This window comes from Gigantopelta aegis, chromosome 13, assembly GCF_016097555.1.
Source record: "Gigantopelta aegis isolate Gae_Host chromosome 13, Gae_host_genome, whole genome shotgun sequence".
Classification (NCBI taxonomy): domain Eukaryota; kingdom Metazoa; phylum Mollusca; class Gastropoda; order Neomphalida; family Peltospiridae; genus Gigantopelta; species Gigantopelta aegis.
The window spans coordinates 2,782,778-2,803,848 of NC_054711.1; the positions used below are offsets into that span (position 1 = coordinate 2,782,778).

General features: G+C 41.0%; 1 protein-coding gene across 1 annotated transcript in view; it reads right to left on the bottom strand.

Annotated features, from left to right (window-relative positions):
* LOC121387480 (tumor necrosis factor receptor superfamily member 16-like) overlaps window positions 1-16,875 on the bottom strand; it is a 38,737-nt gene extending 21,862 nt beyond the window's left edge. Inside the window, exons 1-2 of the mRNA XM_041518613.1 lie at window positions 16,654-16,875; window positions 1,808-2,324 (exon numbers count right to left, since the gene is read on the bottom strand). Of these exons, the coding sequence (XP_041374547.1) occupies window positions 1,808-2,324; window positions 16,654-16,692 (556 nt within the window). The 5' untranslated portion in view covers window positions 16,693-16,875. The remainder of the gene's footprint in view (window positions 1-1,807; window positions 2,325-16,653) is intronic.
* Window positions 16,876-21,071: the final 4,196 nt, after the last annotated feature.

A 21,071-nucleotide genomic window follows, 5' to 3' on the forward strand; every position in this document is an offset into this window, starting at 1 on the left:
TATATATGCACACCAAAAACGAATGTCCTTTTTAACGCTTTCAACAGGAGGTATTTAAGGACGCATGGTAATCCTTTCCCAAAAGCTTCCAGTGAATGAGCGGCTCAACTGAAACACGGACTCGAAATCCCGCGCTTTTGCGGACCAAAGCTAGCGGCAGAAGATCCGTATTTAAAGAGGACGTTTCGCCGCGAGAATAAAAAGATGCAATTCACCGGGCCGCTTAGCCGTGTTGTGTTTGTATTTAGTTATTTACTCTGTCTTGTTGAAGTTTGTTGTTTGATCACTAATCTCTTGGTACCGACTACAGTGTGTTCAAAAAGAAGGGGGGGGGGGGGGGGGTGGGGGGGGGGAGAAGAAAAAAGGTCGCCAGGTACAAACCAGCGGTGTAGAGGGCGCTGTGTGTTGTCAAGTCATTCGGTGTGAGGTTGGTAGGTGCTGGGTTCTTGGCCTAGTAAGTAGTACTATCTCCAACCATGGGTGGATTTTTGTTGTTTGTTTAACGAGAATATTGAATAACTCAATAACACAAAGGGACACACCCTAGTTTTTAAACACTACGACATATGTTGAATGAATGTTTAACGTCACCACATGAGCATATTGAGTTATTATTAATCCTCGGCTATTGGATGTCACACATTTGGTAATTATTACACGTAGTCTTCAGAGGAATGAATGAATGAATGTTTAACGATATAAAAATTCATGATTTAAATAAAAACACAGTGTAAAGAACTGTGCAAAAATACAAATATCACAGATAGATACTGACTTTTACTCAAAACTTTAATTGTATCCCGAAGAAAACAAGGGGATTTGTGCTGTATTGGCCATTCTCAAAGAGAATGTTACACCCATGCACCACGGTGAGGTTACAGCACGCACGGGGGCAAGCAGCTCAATTGTTTCCATTAGTATCACGAGATCTTTTATGTGCACTTTCCCGCAGGAAGGATAGCACATAGTAGCACGGATTTTGATATACCAGTCGTGGAACACTGGTTGGGACGGGAAAACCCCCAAAAGGTACGCCGGGGAGATTGGAGCCTATTAACCAATCACCTCAGGTGAGCGCCTCACCCCAGGGAGCCCACCGCCCCAACCCCACCCCCCCCCCCCACCCACAGTGGAGTCGCACATATCTTTAATTAGCCATTAGCGTTTCAATCATGATAATACATGATAATATTTTTATTATTTAATCATTTTAAAAATATCATAATTTTTCTTACCATAACACAATATTATTCAATATTCTTTAGAAATTTCAATCACGAGGTGTCCGAATGACGATTTACCATCATCGCTGATTTACGGAAATATCCGACCTACGAAAATTGTCATCATCGTTGATTTACGGAAACATCCGAACTACAAGAATGGTTAACATTGTGGGCATTTTACTTAGATGAATGAATGAATGGATAGATGGATGAATTAATTGGATTGCTGTCCGGATGCATGCATGCAAGCATAAATGAATGAATGAATGAATGAATGAATGAATGAATGAATGAATGAATGATGAATGAATGAATGGATGAATGAATGGATGATGGGAGGGGTGGATATATGGATGGATGGATGATGGATGGATGGATGGATGAATTAATGAATGGTGGGATGGATATATGGATGGATGAATGAAATGAATGAAAATAAAGGAAGGAAAGCGTAACGACACCCCGGCACACACATAAATAAATACATCGGCTACACTACTGCCTTTAAAGTGACAGACGCTAGTTTTTAAACACTACGACGTAAGTTTCACGATTTACTATTTTAAACATTTCCCACTTACTGATGCAGATCGTGTCCTGCGTGGCCGTGCACGTCTGCAGCATCTTTTGTTCGGACGAGCAGACGGAACAGTCAAAACAGCCGTCCGTGGCGCTCAGAACGTTCGAGAAGGTTCCGTTCAGGCACTGTCTGCAGCGCGTGTTTCTCTCGGGCGTGCACGCCTCATACGCGCCCCAGCCCGCGGGGCAAAGGTCACAGAGGTTACAATCCAGCGAATCGCGCGTGATGTAAGAATCCGACAGCGAATCACACTCGCATTGGGTGTCGTGCGTCACGTTGCACGCGCCCGTCACGTGCGCGCCTCTCCCGCACAGCGAGCAAGTGAAACACGGCTCGTGGTGGCTCAGAGACGGCGAGAACGTTTCGCTGTTCACGCACGGCTCGCATGTGGTGTCGTTCTCGGCGGAGGAACACTGGCGTACGGCTCCGTATCCCGGCTCGCACTGAGTACAGCAGACGTTGTTGTCCAGTTCGAACTCATGGGTTTGACACGCGCTCTTCACATCGTAGACGCAGACCTAAACAAAATATAAAAAATTATTATTATTATTATTATTCTTATTATTATTATTATTATCAAGATATTCTGTTAACATATTGTTTAGTTTTAAAGCTGAAACACTGAGCTTAGTTTGTTTTGTTTAACGACACCATTAGGACACACTGATTTATTAATAATCAGCTACTGGATATCAGACATTTGGTAATTAGAGAGGAAACCCGCAACATCTTTCTATTAGTAGCTAGGGATATTTTATATGTACCACCCCATACAGGATAGCACATACCACAGCTTTTGATATACTAGTCGTGGCGAACTGGATATAATTGTTTAAAAATTAAAGACACAAAACCTAAATTCCGTGTATGTTACAGTAGCACTTCAAGCTGAATTAACTAGCTGAAATATTCTGTTAACTTATTGTTTAGTTTTAAAGCTGAAACATCGAGTTTCCAGTCTGTTATTTAGAGACGGTCTAATGATCGATCAATCTAATTAAAATTAGCTCCACTATGACATGTGGATCTAACACCAGCCAGTTGGAGCTCATGTCCACCAATCAAAACCTTACTTGCAGAATCCTGCCAGTGATTTAAAAATAATTTGAAAACATTCCGAATTATCCTGAGGGTATACGATATGTTTCATGTGAATTACGAATGCCTTATTTAGACCAGTAGAACTAATTTTAATCGGATTGCTAAGAACACTGCGTAGTCCCCAATGTCCAGGTAACATTTCGTCTGTAAATAATAATTTAAATATTGACCAATCACACTTCGCCTTTATAACGTTTATTTGGGAGCATACAAATTCTAAAAAATATCGGGCGACGTCAGATTTTATTAGCGCGCCGCAGTACAGCGAAACCATACCAATACGTACGGGTGGGCGGTGGGTATGCAGTCTTCAATTTTACATTAAAATTTATTTATTTATTTATTTATAAAAAAAACCCTAACTAAATCAGTTTTCAGTTTTACATTACAAATTATTTATTTTATAAAATAAAACATATTTTAAGGCATTCGTAATTCACACGAAACATGTCGTATACCCTCAGGATAATTCGGAATGTTTTCAAATTATTTTTAAATCACTGGCATGATTCTGCAAGTAAGGTTTTGATTGGTGGACATGAGCTCCAACTGGCTGGTGTTAGATCCACATGTAATAGTGGAGCTAATTTTAATTAGATTGATCGATCGATTATAATCGAACACTGATCGATTTGGCTCGACCGATGTGATGATCAATGATTAAAAACCCAAAATCGATTCTGTGGGAAATCGGTAAAGGTGCACACCCTAGTTTTCACCTGTAAAAAACATGGACACAAAGTTTAGTTAATTTACAAACCTGTAACTCATTTGGATAAAGTTACAACAGAGTGAAAGATGAGTCTGTGACGTTAAAACAGGAAATATCCTTAAAAATAGACAATAAACGGCTACTTCTCAAATGCACGTGCGTTTTTGAAAATATGAAAAATGCATTTTTTGGTATTAGAAACACCAGGATGACCAAAAACACTTCGGCTCTAATAGTGAAAAATATGATGCGGTGTTTAAAAACTAGGATCTGTTCCTTTAAATGTAATCGTTCCCACATTTCAGATGATAGAACTGATGTAAATATGCTGGACTTTGGGTTTGTTTCCACGTGTGCATAAAGAAGAAAAAACGTATTAAATATAAAGTAGCCATTTATAGCGAGTATTCAAACCAGGGCACCACAACTGGTCAAAGGCCGTGGTATGTGCTTTCCTGTCTGTAGTAAAGTGCATATAACACATTCCTTACTGCATTAGGAAAACTGTAGCGGGTTTCCTCTGATGACTACGTGTCAGAATTACGAAATGTTTGACATCCTTTAGCCGATGATTAAGTAATCGATGTGCACCAGTGGTGTCGTTAAACCAAACAAACAAACAAACTTCTTATAGCGAGCACACATGACAATAGGTGGGTGGTGCTTATAATTCAAGTCCTTCTTATGTTCATATAATTCTAACCGATTGTGTAATCGATAGTTGATCGGTTGGTGCAAAATGATTATAACCGATGATCGATGGTGGAATTCCGACCGATTCTCAACACGTGTTTATTAAATCATTTACTCTTTTTTTTAAAGTTTGTTTTCTTTAACGACACCACTGAAACACATTGATTAATTTAATTAATTCGTCGTCTATTGGACAGAGAGAGAGAGGAGAGAGAGAGGAGAGAGAGTAGAGGAGAGAGAGAGAGAGAGAGAGAGAGAGAGAGCGAGAGAGAGACAGACAGGACAGACCGACATGAACAGATAGACAGACGAACAGACAGACAGACCACTTTCTTTTTTTTACGTTTCACCTTTTGTATCAGATTAAAAATAAAAACAAGAGTTCAACGATAATAATACAATAATACAGCAGAAAGAGAACACAAGCCACTCCTATGGAGTATGGGGGAGGGAGGGGGGGACTTTAAAAAAAAAAAAAAAAAAAAACAAAAAAAAAAAAAAAAACAAAAAAAAAAAATCTATCAAAAATCAATTCGAAGTATTGCTATTTAACCAGAAGTAAAAATATCTTTGACGGCGTACTAAAATACGATGGCAACTTTAGGCTGTAATTTTTCTAACAATATCCGAGTGGGCTAAAAAGTAATGACATGTTTTCTTTATAATCTAAAAGGTTATTAAAGTTTACTACAGCAGCTACTGCCTTTTAAAAAAATATCTACTCTAATTTCATCATAAAGAGGACAGTGAAATAGAACATGTTGTTCAGATTCTACGTAACTAAGACAGTTAAAACATGTTCTTTTGTGAATCTCCAAATGTTCATATCTACCCGTTTCTAACCTTACAGGCGCGGTACCATTACAAAACATTGATAGCGCACGTCGATGTGACTTAGGCATAGGCGTAGTAACATAAAATTCAGTGGTAAAACCATGTTTAAAAGGCCTATAAGTACGGTAATTCTGACTCGTAGGCCTATAGTCTTCATAGGAACTCCCCAGTATTTTTCCATTAGCGCAGGATTTTTTTAATATGCACTTTCTCACAGACAGGACAGCACATACCACGGTCTTTGCTACACAAGCAGTAGGGTCATTTAGAATTGATCATCCACTTTATTTATCTGTGTTTTTCATACTGCCATTTACTTAGGCCATGCAATAATGCATTAAAAAGAAAAAAACCTGTCTGGACAAACTTGGAGAGAGAGAGAGAGAGAGATTGAGAGAGAGGAGAGGAGAGTTGAGATGAGCGAGAAGGAGAGAGAGGAGAGAGAGCAGACAGAACAGACAGACAGACAGACAAGACAGACAGACCTACAGAACAGACAGACAGACAGACATGAATAGATACAAGCATATATTACACACAGATAAAGCGATAGAGAGAAAGACCGCCATTTACAATACGTTTAGAAAGTGTATGGAAAAACCAAATTATAAGTAACATAACCAGTGGAAAACAGGACAGGATTGTTATGACAAGTAGGGCCTAATAATTGGTGTGTAAAAACATTCGCCTCAATAGCCCTAATTCTCTCCACACTGCCATAAAGACATAACGTTAAATAACCTGGTACACTTTAAACTAACATCAACACCAACCACCGAATGGCGATACAAACTGCCTAGGGTTAGGTATATCTACAAAAGAATAAAAACCCAATTTTCGTCAATTACATCGGCTTTCTAGCGACCGCAAAACGTTTCAGTCAAAAAATCTACGTCACTTTCTATACTTTAAATAGGCCGAACAAACAGCTGCCCCGCAATCCGTCCGTTATTCACGTTTCCGTGAAGAAGTCATTTGCAGCTCTTGCGCTGCGCCCCGAGGCCGGAGTGTTGTTCGTTGTTTCGTACATGTTCTGTATTCGTGTTGCTGTCGGTTTAAACAAACAGTACGCTGGGCGTCTGAACAACCTCCCACACTGAGTAGCTTGCAAGGTGATTTCGGGTAACAATAGCTTTAGGGGGATTTATTTCGTTTCAGTCAAGCTGGGAACAATTATTTCCAGAGACCTCGGAGGTAAACAGCATGCGATCGATTCGGACGCGGGCCCCCATGTCTTGTCCGGCTGTTAGTAGGTTAGCCTCCGTCGTTGGTGACGTAGGGTTAAGACTGCTACATACTGGGTTCGCGTCCTGCCACCGGCTTTCATGGTGCGGTTCTTAAGTTATCGGATTTAAGGATGGTAGGTACAGAGTTCACATCCCAGTACTATAGCCCAGTGGGTCCACCGACGGGGATCGATCCTAGACCGACTGCGTATCAAGCAAGCGCTATATATATGCACAGAGGGGGGGAGGGAGGCGAGAGGAGGGGAGGGAGAGAGGGACAGGGAGAGAGGGGGGCAGGAGAAAGGGGAGGGTAGGGAGGGGGTGCCTGTTGTACAGACAGATTCAGATTCAAAGAGAAAAAATAAACTAATCAGGGGTGCGTATCCCCAGCACCCTCCCCTGGATCCTGCGCTGGGTACAATGTTAGTCCGCGATGACGTCTAGGCGGCCACATTCTCACCCCACGCGACTTGGGGTCGCCGAAATTTCCGTTGAACACACACCGAGACAAACTGTGACGTAGTACCGCGGAGACCGGCAAAACTTCGGCCGCAAAATCTTTAAAACCAACTCGACATCTTTTCAATGATACAGATAGAAATCGGATCAGCCGCGTGAACCTTCTTGACAAACAGTAGAAGAGTGCTGTGTCAGGGATGGGGGGAAGGGAGGGTTGCAAAGAAAAAGAGCAATAAATAGATAGATAGATCCAGAGCGAGAGAGATAGAAGGACGAGAGTGAGAGAGAGAGAGAGAGAGAGAGAGAGGAGAGAGAGAGAGAGAGATAGAGAGAGAGAGCAGATATAATGAGAGGGGGGGGGGGGGGGGGGGGAGAGAGAGAGAGAAGATAGATATAATGAAGAAAGAGAGAGAGGAGATATAATTAGAGAGAGGGAATATATAATGAGAGAGAGAGAGAGAGAGGAGATATAATGAGAAAGAGAGAGATAAGATATAATTAGAGGGATATATAATGTGTGTGTGAGAGAGAGAGAGAGAGAGAGAGAGAGAGAGAGAGAGAGAGAGAGAGAGAGAGAGAGAGAGAGAGGGGGAGGGAGGAGAGAGGGAGGGGAGAGAGAGATATAATTAGAGGGGGGAGAAATCAATTTAGAATAAGAGAGAGGGAGATATACTTTAGAGAGAGGTAATTATAATTTCGACAGAGAATGTGAAGATATTAGGCAGGGGAGATTAGAATTACAGAGGAGATGGGGTATATGAAGAAATAAGAGATAGAGTGAGAGAGAGAGAGAGAGAGAGAGAGAGAGAAAGAGAGCGAGCAGATATAATTAGAGAGAGGGGGAGAAATCATTAGAGAGAGAGAGGGGAAATATAATTAGAGAGGGGGCATATAATTAGTGAGAGAGAGAGAGAGAGAGAGAGAGAGAGAGAGAGAGAGAGAGAGAGAGAGACCGACAGAGACAGTAAAAGTAAAATAAAGTGAGCGAGAAAAACCCAACAGACGACGAGAGAGTGAGGAGACAGAAAGCGATAATTTCAACTCGATATTTTTACTAAATTACAGCAAGGATCTTTTTATACACTCTCCCCTAGACAGGAAAGAACGTACCACGTCGTTTGAAATAGCAGTCATAGAACTGGTTGGAACGGGGAAAACCAATGCGACCACCAAGAGCGACCGATCCTACAACCCTTCGCACGTCGGACAAGAGGTTCTATCAATGATCGTTTTACGTGCACTTTCCCACAGACAGGACAACGCAGCAGTCGTGCTGCACTGGTTGTGTGTGTGTGGGGGGGGGGGGGGGGGGGGGGGGGGGGGAGAGGAATGTTTTATTTATTAATGACGAACATTTTTAAATTACGGCTTTATGGCGTCGGAGGTTGAAAGATCACATCTCTGTTCGCTTCATCGATCGAGCGCTGGTATGTTAACGGTCGTGGTATGTGTTGTCCTGTCTGTGGGAAAGTGGATATAAAAAATCCTTTGCTACTAATGCAAACATTTTGTGGGTGTTCTTTAAGAGTCTAAGACTACGTGCCAAAAGTGTCGAAATGTCTGACATCCAATAGACGATGATTGATAAATCATTGCTAATAATTTATAAATAATTGTACTTTTTTGTAGTGCTCTATAAACTAAGATAAACTCTAACTTTGTGTCAAGTGTCATATGCAAAAAGATATTACATCAATTCAAAGGCTGTACAATCACCCCACGACTCCCCCACCCCCACCCCCTGTACCTCACAACATAAAAGTAAAAGGGGCGCGCCGTAGCCTAAAATAAATCTGACGAATAAAGAATTCGTTCAACGTGCCCTCTGCGACTGCAGCGCATTCGGTCCGTCACCAAATCCGGACTTCGCCGAAGTGTTGACTTTTCGGCGGATCACGGAGTGCGCGCTTTTTCGTCGACCGTGACCCCAGCTATAGTGGAGTATTGACAGGAGTTTTTGGAGATTACGCTGCATCGCTAGGAACATCAAAGGTGGTATAAATACAAGACTTGGACCGGGAGCCTCCCCATGGAGGGCATGGAAGTACTCGCGTTATCCGTCAACTCACGACGTTTTACGAGATCTTTTCGGCTTAAAAACGGAGTACCGCGTGTTTGGGTTTGGGTTGGAGTTTTTTTTAAGTGTTACAAGATTTCTCAGTGCAAGTTGTTCTGTCATTATTTTGGCTGCCATTTTAGGAGCACAGACATAAAAGATAGAAACAAGAGGGATGGGGTGTAGTTCAGTGGTAGTGCGTTCGTTTGAGATGTGACGGTTAGCAGGATCGATCGCCATCGATGGAACTTGGGTTTTTACCCCCCGCCCCCGTACCAATTAGTGCCCCATGATTGGTGCACCTATGATCGAGGTCTGAACGGTCGGTCGCGTAGACCTATGTGTCTCCCTCTCTTTCTGTCAGCAATGACCAGGCCGGTGGGCTGTAGCCCGTACCGGAATGGGAACCAAGTACCTACCAGTTTTATGGTCAAAAGTTGACACCACTAGAGCACATTGATTAATTAATCATCGGCTATTCGGTGTCAAACATTTGGTCATTCTAATACGTAGTATTCAGTTTAAAGTTTGTTTTGTTTAACGACACCACTAGAGCACCTTGATTAATTAATCATCGGCTATTGGATGTCAAACATTAATACCCATCGTGTAACCATCCATATGAATTCGTAGTACTAATATCTGTACTGTGGTACAGTATCAGCTCGTCGTTGCCTTTTGACTGCACACATTGACAAACATGTAATAGGGCAATTAACTAGAGCCGGGTGAGTGAGTGCTCCGTAAGGCTCAATGGGTAGGTGTAAACCACTTGCACCGACCAGTGATCCATAACTGGTTCAACAAAGGCCATGGTTTGTGCTATCCTGCCTGTGGGAAGCGCAAATAAAAGATCCCTTGCTGCCAATCGGAAGAGTAGCCCATGTAATGGCGACAGCGGGTTTCCTCTCAAAATCTGTGTGGTCCTTTACCATATGTCTGACGCCATATAACCGTAAATAAAATGTGTTGAGTGCGTCGTTAAATAAAACATTTCTTTCTTTCTTTCGTAATGGTAAATACCAAGTTGTCCCACTACGTAGAATTCATTTTAGGATCATTTATACAAGTTTATCTAACTCCCTGGGTCATAACCGTTCTGACACATAGGCTTTAGAGATAAGTTGCTACATTTTTCTATTTGTAGCTAGGGCTTTTTATATGCGTTTTCTCTACAGACAAGACATCACATACCACGGTATTTGATATACTAGTCGTGGGGGACTGGTTGGGATGGGAATGCAGACGCGGATTCAGGATTTCTGAAATGGGGTGTGGGGGTGTGTGTGTCCAAATGTGATGACTGATCTCTCCTTTTACACAACAGTTAATATAATCACGTTTCCCCTTAAAGGTTGTGGTCGGTTTTCAAAAGGGGGGGTCCCAACCCTTGGATCTCCCCCACCCCTGGATCCGCTACTGCAATGGGGATGTTCTACCCAAGCACGTCAAGCGAGCGTACTACCGACTGAGATCATTCCAGCCTTTTTAAGGCCAACTTCAGTTACACACGTACATAACGACCTCGCTTAGACATGTATGACATAATGTTCTGTGCTATCAAGGGCGGGTCCTGAAAAACATTTGAGGGGGAGGGGAACCAATGGAAAAGGGCACATAGACCAACTCGTGAAAAAGGAAACCCAATGAACTTTTTTGTTTAAAAGACCATAGAAAGTTAGAAGTTTATTTTGTTTAACCACACCACTAAAGCACATATGCACCATCCCACAGACTGGATAGCACATACCACACGGCCTTTGATATACCAGTCGTGGTGCACTGGCTGGGACGAGAAATAGTCCCTGCCCCAATAGACCATAAAAAGACACTTTACATCAATATATTAAGGGGGTGGGTCCCACTGCCACCCCCTCCTCCATCGGAATTGCCTCTAACTAATATCAATATTCATGAATCCAACCTGCACTGGTGGTCGTGTTTATCTAATAGGTACAATAACAATTCTGACAAAACAGGCGAAACTGGAAACATTACAGTAATTTATCCACTTTGTAACAATAGTCACGCAAAAACATAAATAGTAAGATGAAAGAGTTGGGAATCAACAAAGACATTCTACTACAATGACAATGGACCACATCCCATATGGTGGCAGCCGGTGGGGTGTTATTGAAGTCGGTGTCTAGTGACAGATGCGCTAAAGTGCTTTCTGTCTGGGTGACAAATGTACGAAACGAAAACAAAAGAAGTAGCATGTAATGCCCGCCATCCCATTGGCGCACCCTAGCTAATGAGTACACTTTGTGACCGCAGTAATTTAAAGATTAGACGTAAGTAATTTAAAGATTATGGTATACATAATTAATACTTGAGTGTCGGATTACGTCATTATTTAGAATCATATGAACATAAATTATCTTGATGTTGTTTTGTCGATGTTAAAGCAAACGAAACGTTGATTCTGTTTTCTACAACCACCTGTCTTAATACGTCAAACAAATGTTATACGAGTCAGAATGAAGGTGCACTGGCTGGGACGAGAAATAGTCCACTATCCCAATAGACCATAAAAAGACACTTTACATTAATATATTAAGGGGGTGGGTCCCACTGCCACCCACTCCTCCATCGGAATTGCCTCTAACTAATATCAATATTCATGAATCCAACCTGCACTGGTGGTCGTGTTTATCTAATAGGTACAATAACAATTCTGACAAAACAGGCGAAACTGGAAACATTACAGTAATTTATCCACTTTGTAACAATGGTCACGCAAAAACATAAATAGTAAGATGAAAGAGTTGGGAATCAAGGAAGGGAAGGAATGTTTAACGACACCCACGTACGTAACATTTATCAGTTATTGCGTGTCAGACAATGGTAATTAAATGAATAAATCGATGATCAATATGAATATAGAAATGCAAAGGTTCCGAGTCCGTTAGATACGTCTTGTTTTAGAAGATGTTTCAAAACGTATTATCGACTGAATGAAAGCATGTTTCATACATAACAATGAGTTGTAATATAAATGACATATAACGGATACAAGTGTAGGATTTTAAAGAAAGAAGTGTTTTATTTAACGACGCACTCAATACATTTTATTTACGGTTATATGGCGTCAGACATATGGTTAAGGACCACACAGATTTTGAGAGGAAACCCGCTGTCGCCACTACATGGGCGTGTAGGATTTTATTACTTACATATCCTGAAAAAACCCTAAAAAACGCACCCAGGTCTAATAGAAATTAAAACGTAAATACTTCATGAGTAGCAACCAGTTTCAGTAATGTTAATTTCAGTGGACAAAATAAGTTTCAGTAGTGTTAATTTCAGTGGACAAAATAAGTTTCAGTAGTGTTAATTTCAGTAGACAAAATGAATTTACTGGCTACACATGTCACTCTTGTAACATGTGTATCACCAACGGTAACCAATTAAAAGCCCTCCCGTTCAAATTCCTCCTTGTGAAAACCTACCGTATACATACTTATAAATATATATTATTTAATTTATTAGTTCCATAGTCTGTTGAAAGTGAATCGCTGGTAAGAAGGAAGGGAGAAAAGAGACCATATTAACCTGTCTCTATCCACTGATGGTCCTTAAGAATATGAGACGAGGGGGGTGTATAGGGGTCAACTGCCCCGCTCCATTCTCCAGCAGGGGAGCATATCCTCACATTTTCCACGGCACGATCGCTGATAACAAAAAACCCACCCGGAGTCATATTTAAAGGAACTGTCTAAAATTAATTTCCTAAGTATTGCATGTTTCTAATTAATAGAATTGCTTTAACGATTAAAAATAGCATATACAAATATAGAAGACCAAAATACCAACAAACAAACAAAAAGTGTTTAATATATCATTATGATTATAGTGCTCCCTAATGTCAAATTATGCTATTTAATGCGTAGCGGATATAGCAATACACCTTACGCTCATTGACGAAACAGCCTGTAGCATAAAATTATGGTCCGGATATTTTTTTAATTGCTTCAGACTGACGAATCTTTCAGATTTTTCAGCCATGTCCATTACATGTTACTTTGTTAGAAGTGTCTTATCTTCTCGAACGACCGTGTGCAAGTATAAGCCACTCGCGATAAATACACCCATTTTATCACTGCCTATGATGAGATATGTAAGTTATTTCACATAAAGATATATACATCGTTTATCCGTCAGCAGTCTATTGCAGTGTGACATTTCTGTTTGATGTCTCGCGCAGCATAACAACTCGGATTTTTAACACCGAATCAATAAAATGTCTATTTCTATTCAACACGTGGCTTACAAGACTAATGGCCGAGATAAATGTTTATTTTCCTTGTAAATAACTTATGAATATTCATCGGGCGAAATGGAGTACGTTTTAGATCAGTGGTAAGTGGTACTGTAGTGCGTCACATACATGTATAAGATTAATGATCGGCTAAACACACAGAGAGACAGAGACAGAGACAGAGACAGAGACAGACAGAGAGAGAGAGAGAGAGAGAGAGAGAGAGAGAGAGAGAGAGAGAGAGAGAGAGAGAGAGAGAGAGAGACAGACAGAGAGAGAGCGAGAGAGACAGACACACAGAGAGAGACAGACACACAGAGAGAGAGAGAGAGAGAGAGAGAGAGAGAGAGAGAGAGAGAGAGAGAGAGAGAGAGCGTGAGCGTGACAGACAGACACACACATAGACACACAGACACAAATATCAGTTAGTACTTGAAATTCGTTCGCCAATTCGTTCGCCAAATTAAAATAGAGTTCACCAATTGTTTTTAAAATTCGCAGTTGGCGAATTTGTCAAGTGCCAGAGCTAGCCCTGGAATGAATGAATGACTGAATGAATGAATGAATGTTTAACGACACCCCAGCACAAAAATACACAACGGCTATTGGGTGTCACACATGGTAAGTATATGAAAATATTATTTATATAATTATGTAAAACCACAGTACAACCATATATATATATATATGCATGTATGTAGCTAGTAGGCAGTGATGCTAACATGCAACAAACGTTCAAAACACTTGTTTGCTATAACTGGTTCTTGTAAACTAATTGACGGACTCCTTTGAAGGGGTTAAACAGACAAGAGCCCTCCTGTCCCCATCCCTGACTCTTATCCCCTGATAAGACCTCTTGGTTCTACTTCAAAACACGTCTAGACATCTAAGTTTGACCCCAAAACCATTCCGAGGAATGCTCTTCTTGAAGTACACTCCCGCCCCCAAGTTGGTCATACTTTATCGATTCGCCACTGTACTGGAACCGCTGGAACTGATCTGACGCCACTCTTTGAAGAAACTTGTATTTGTTTTTAATGAAGGAAGCGCTCGGTGTCTGTTGTGATACAGACAGACGAATTAATATGCGTGTGTATTTATTTCTGAGCAGTTCGGTTGTTCTTTTTTCGTGTTGGGGTGTCATTCATTCATTCGTTCATTCGCTCGTTTATAATACAAATCTATATCAAAGGATGTGCTATCTTGCCTGTGGGATGGTGCATATAAAAGATCTCTTGATACTAATGGGAAAAAAATGTAACGGCTTTCCTATCTAAGATTATGTCAAAATTACCAAATGTTTCACATCTAATAGCCCATGATAAATAAATAAATGTGCTCTAGTGGTGTCGTTAAACAAAACAATCTTTAATTTTTTACTTGTCAAGAATAATTTTGCTGCTTAATAAACTGATAGTTGAATGGATAATAACACGAATCTTTCTTTATTCCTTTTTTTTTGTTTCATTCATTCATTAACTTACTGGTCGAAGCATTCGTCCATTCATTCATTAACTTACAGGTCGAAGCATTCGTCCATTCGAAGCATTCGTCCATTCATTCATTAACTTACTGGTCGAAGCATTCGTCCATTCATTAATTAACTTACTGGTCGAAGCATTCGTCCATTCATTCATTAACTTACTGGTCGAAGCATTCGTCCATTCATTCAGTTTATCAGTCATCAAGCTAGAAAACAAGGTGTGATTACAAAATTTAAAAAGACAGCAGGGCCGTAGCTAGCGAGATGGAGGAGAGAAAAAATCCGAAAAAAATTATAGTAACTTAAAGAAAATTCTATTGTTAACCGTTAAAGGAGTTTAAGACTATTAACTACTCAGTTGTCCCCCCCCCCCCCCCAAAAAAAAAAAAATAAAAAAAAATAAAATAAAAAAAAAAAAAAAAAAATAATAATAATAATTCCTAGCTACGACCCTGGACAGTTATAGTTAGTTTTGGCCTAAATGTTCGATCACAAACTAATATTTAAAGAGTTTATAAAAATAGTTGGGGTTTTTAATTTTTGTTTTGATTCCCACATATTATTAAAAACATTTTATATAAAATTAATCATTATTTAAATTTATATTTTCTTTTCGTAAAAATAAAATGTTAACAATTTATGGTATCAAAAACAATCTACTTGTTTGTAAACAGATACACAAGCTATATACGTCAGAGTATGTAAATAAAAGCCGTATGTATGTATGGCAGTGTATCATACATTTAGTATGCCATTTTCCTTTTTAGACTAGTTAAGCCAATTCGTGTGTTCCTTTATAGGTTGCTGTACAAGCAACAAGAAAAATTTACAACGAAAACTTTTTTTATGGTTTTTGTTTTTTTAATTAACCCCTCAATAAAATCGATTTTTAAAATGATTTGATTATTTTTTTGTATGTAAATAACTCCCTCGATAACAAATCACATTCTGTAATTTCTGATTAAGCCACAGGTATCCCCATACAACAACCTCAGGGATAATGTTAGGGACGGTCCATAAATATTGATGTGCTTCACAATCCGAACAATGTTCGGAAGTGGGGGAGGGGGTAAAAGCCATGTTCGGATTGCTTTTCAGGCCATAACATCGGTATTTTGGGGGCTAGTTTTTGCGGCGGCGCTCTCTACAATCTACTGCATCAATAAAAGTCATCTTGTAGTACACATTATATCAATGTTTTTATGTTAGGATTAGGGGAGGGGGTGAAACCCAATCCTAACATTGTTAGGATTATCAAAACCATTGACATTTATGGACCGTCCCTTATGGTTATATACATACTGTATATATAATGTATAACCATAGCGTTACTACCATCCCTACACCCCGGGAAGTTGTTTGAGAGTACCTGTAGATTAAAAGGGTGAACTTTCTTCCTGTAATGTTAAAACTATTCCATGGCCAAACCTAACCGGTGCTGATCCCTCTCCCCCCCCCCCCCCCCCCCCCCCTCTCTCTCTCTCGTTTTTTATAGGTTTAGTGTTATTGTTGTTTTTGTTTGGTTGTTTGTTTCGTTTTTGTCGGGATTTTTTTCTCTTTTTTTCTTGTGTGAAATGTTTTTAACCTAAATGAGGTACAATCCTTATTTAGGAGCAAACCCACCCACCCCCACCCACCCAAAAAAAAAGAAAAAAAAAAGGCAACAATTATTGTTCTCGTAAAATGACGTCTTGTGTTAAAAATTGAACCTTCGTGTCTGATTAAACAAGGAAAACGTGTAACACCGCCGCTATTTGTCAGAACCTCTCAAACAACGCACGTTAAACTACTGTATCTTCTGACAGAAAAAAAAGAAGAAGAAAAAGACAGATCGCATTAATTGTACGTGCCGCCGTCAGTCAGTCCGGGTAAGTTTTCCCTTAAAGCGCTACCGGTGCACCGCACGCGTGGGGAACTTACAGTACAACTGTGTAAGTTAGTAAGTAAGTAAGTAACTAAGTAAAGAGAGAAAACGACGACCGTAAACGCTGCAATAAACACCAAGCTCCTAACGGTACTTACCAGCCCGATGACGACACACACAATCAACACCCAGGACATTGTTGATTTCTCTCGACCAGGCGTGAAATAGATCTCTCAGTAGTATGACCGACCGACCGTCCGACCGACCGTCCGTTCGTTTCTCCGAGAAAGTAACACACACAATAATTCTAAGAACACAGCCACTGAATGTTAGAGTAGCGAGACAACATGAAAAGTACTACCGTGCATAACACACGCTGAGCGAAAGCTGTCACGAGAACTCGCGGTGTCGATTTCGCCCGTGAAATTGATCTGCGCTCTCATTGGTTGGTCGCGTGGGGACAGTGATTTATTTCAATGCGAGTGGGCGGAGCCGGACACCTTATATGGAAAGTCGTTATTTACATTCGGCAGACTGTTCCGAGAGCGAAAATAAAGAGGGTTTTTTGTTGTTGTTTAAGAAGTCGGAGAAAGGCAGCGCGAATCTTTTGCTTAGAGATGGTACTTTTCGTATTAATTGTAGTCAACGAACCGTAGCGACGTCGAGTCAAAGAACAGTCCTGCGCGGCGCTCGATCGGTTATGAACGCCACGCCTGAATGACTCCAGTCGACTCAGCAAAGTATACTGCGCGTCAAAAGTTTTGAGTGTTAGTTGTCAGCTGATTTTTCCAGTAATTCCAGCGATTGTTGCGACATTCAAAACAGACCAAATGTTTTAGAAATATGTCTGATTGTTGTTGAATACTAATTCTCTTTTTAAAAAGAAGAAAAAGGAGTTCGTTTATAATACATGCGACGCTGAAAGCTATACTGGATTCTAGATGCCAAAAAGCGACTACTCTAGCCAGCTTTGAGTAATGCTTCAAGGTACAGACAAACATACCAGGGGCGGCTGGACGAGTTTACTGGCCTCGGCGGTGTAGTGGTTTAGCTATCAGACATCAGGCTGGTAGGTAGTGGGCTCGCAGCGTGGTAACGGCTCTCGCCCAGAGCGAGTTTTAACGACTCAACGGGTAGGTGTAAGGCCACTACACCCTCTTCTCTCTCACTAATCACTAACAACTAAACCACTGTCCTGCATAAACAGTCTAGATAGCTGATGTGTGTGTGTGTGTGTGTGTGTGTGTGTGTGTGTGTGTTTGCCCAGGACAGCGTGCTTGAACCTTAATTGGATACGAAAGTACGAAAATAAGTATAAATGTATTTTTTTAATGCAAGATTTTTCTAAGGATGAAGTACATCGTCAAAAAGTGCACCTACGGTTTTGTAAAGTAAGAGGTTGTGCCCAGGGTAGACGTGCTTGAACCCTAAATGGACAATGGCATGATAAAATTGTTTGGACTTGGACTTGGATTCCAAATTACGCCAACAAACTCGTTTTTAATTGTCTTACATAACAAACGACAGTGTCAGACAGAGTACGCCAACACACTATCGTTTTTAATTGTCTTAGATAACAAACGACAGTGTCAGACAGATTACGCCAACAAACTATCGTTTTTAATTGTCTTAGATAACAAACGACAGTGTCAGACAGAGTACGCCAACAAACTATCGTTTTTAATTGTCTTAGATAACAAACGACAGTGTCAGACAGATTACGCCAACACACTATCGTTTTTAATTGTCTTAGATAACAAACGACAGTGTCAGACAGATTACGCCAACAAACTATCGTTTTTAATTGTCTTAGATAACAAACGACAGTGTCAGACAGATTACGCCAACAAACTATCGTTTTTAATTGTCTTAGATAACAAACGACAGTGTCAGACAGATTACGCCAACAAACTATCTTTTTTCAATTGTCTTAGATAACAAACGACAGTGTCAGACAGATTACGCCAACACACTATCGTTTTTAATTGTCTTAGATAACAAACGACAGTGTCAGACAGAGTACGCCAACACACTATCGTTTTTAATTGTCTTAGATAACAAACGACAGTGTCAGACAGAGTACGCCAACACACTATCGTTTTTAATTGTCTTAGATAACAAACGACAGTGTCAGACAGATTACGCCAACAAACTTGATATAACATAAACAACCCCGTATAAGAACGTGGGGACGGGACGTAGTCCTGTGGTAAAATGCTTGCCTGAAGCGCGGTCGGTCTAGGATCGATCCCCGTCGGTGGGCTCATTGGGCTATTTCTCGTTCCAGCCAGACTGATAAAATAATCAAAGGCCGTGGTACGTGTTATATTGTCTGAGATGAGAAAAAAGTGCAATTAAAAGATCTCTTGATACTAATGGAAAAATGTAGGGGGTTTCCTCTTTAAGACTATGTGTCAAAATTATCAAATGTTTCACAACCAATTGCCGATGATTAATAAATCAATGTGTTCGTGTGGTGTTGTTAAGCAAAACAAACTTTAACCTTGAACTTTTCGAATGACATCGATTCATAATAGTCATACTAACAATAAAACTATTTTATTTAAGCACCTGTTAAATAGACATTATCCCCCCCCCCCCACACACACACACACACACCTCTCTCTTAAATTTATCTGCACATTGGTTAAAGATACAAACAAAAACAAACAACAATAAAAATAATATAAAAATTAATAAATAAATTTAAATATATAAATAAATACATAAAATAAATGAATAAATAAATAAATGAACGAACGAATTGATGAATATAAAATTAAATACTTGTAAAATAATAATAAAAACATATGACAACTAAAAATAGATTCATTTAATTAAACACACCCATTACCTCGGAAATGGGCGTAGCAAGTATGGAGCTACCACGGTCCATTATTTGAACGTGTTTGTAAGGTGCATATTATCGAAAAGTTGAATTTGTTTTGTTTAACGACACCACTAGAACATATTTATTCATCATCGGCTATTAGATGTCAAACGTTCGTAATTTTGACAAATAGTTTTAGAGAGGAAACCCGCTACATTTTCCGTTAATAGCAAGGGATCTTTTATATTCACCATCACACAGACCGGATATCACATACCACGGTCTTTGATATATCAGTTATGGTGCACTGGCTAGAACGAGAAATAGCCCCATGGGCCCACCGGTGGGGAATGATCCCAGACCGACCGCGCACCAAGCGAGCGCTTTACCACTGGGCTATGTCCCGCCCCCATATTTTTGAATGCACACAAAATGCTTTTAACTGTAAGAACGCTACAATACTAATTTAATATTTATTTAATGTAAAGAAATCTTGTGTGTGTGTGTGTGTGCGTGCGTGCGTGTGTGTGTGTGTATATATATACTCTTCAAAAAAGTAGGTTTCTCTAGCGACTGGCGATGAGACAAGACGTGGAAACTTCTGCTCTCGAGTTTACCCCCCCCCCCCCCCCCCCAGAAGAGGAGGGAGGAGGAGACGCGCGCCGGGAGCGGCTCGGGGGGATCCAAAACTGGCGGCTCAACCGGCGGCGGGTCCTTCTGCGTCGCTGTCACCACCGAAGAGGACGCCAGTGCCTTCGACACCAGCATCCCCGGATGAGCCGTATTCGGACCTAGACACAGCGATGTGTCAGGTTACGAGGGCGGTTCCACCGACCTTCACTCCACGGATGCCGATTCCGGTGACGCAGTCAACTATACCGACCGCGCCCGTTGAGTCGGCTCAGGGACACGTTGTTGTTGCGGCGACGAAACGGAAGGCGACATCACCGACCACCCAACCAGCCAAGACCAAGCTGCCACCACCGGTAGTCACTCCCCCTGAGGACGATGAGTGGGTCCTGGCCATCAATGGACTCAGACGTCAGCTGCACCAGTACATGCAGGGGGGCACGCTGGGTCCGAAGCTACTTCGAGGAGGATACCTCAACGTGGACTGGAGACTCTTGGACGATGGCAGCCGATACGAACTACACAACCAAGTCTTCTGCGGCATACATGGAGTAGTCGTCACACATAAGAGGGAGCAGACCTTCAGGCAGTGCATCTTGTTCGCCAAGATCGACAACAGATCCATACACAAGATGATCAGTGCAGTCTGCGGCCCCGACTACTCCACTGTAGTTCGGACTCTACGTCAGCGACAACATCTGCTACCGTCACTCCGAGAATCTCCAGCCTCCCCGAAGAAGAAACCAACCTTACCTAGGACAGGTAACCTCCTTTTTTGGGCCTAGTTGGACTTTTTTGGCCGTGATTCAAAATTCTTATGTTTATTTTTTTTATAAATACTCCAACGCACTTTACTTTGGCGCCCGTTCAATTGCTCAAATCACCTTAAAACCTTTTAGGCCGAACAGTCAAATTTACTTTTGGATTTAATTTCTTAGTCCGGACATGATTGGGGTGCAGGTTATTCTCCGTAGACTTAGGCAATTTAGTCCTTACTAAAAAAAACATTGTTCCAAATTCCGCCCACTTCAAACTTACCCCCCCCCCCCCCCCCCCCCCCCTTCCTGTCCCGGACTTAGTCACTGGCGAAAGTCAGAGACTAAGCCCGTGATAGGC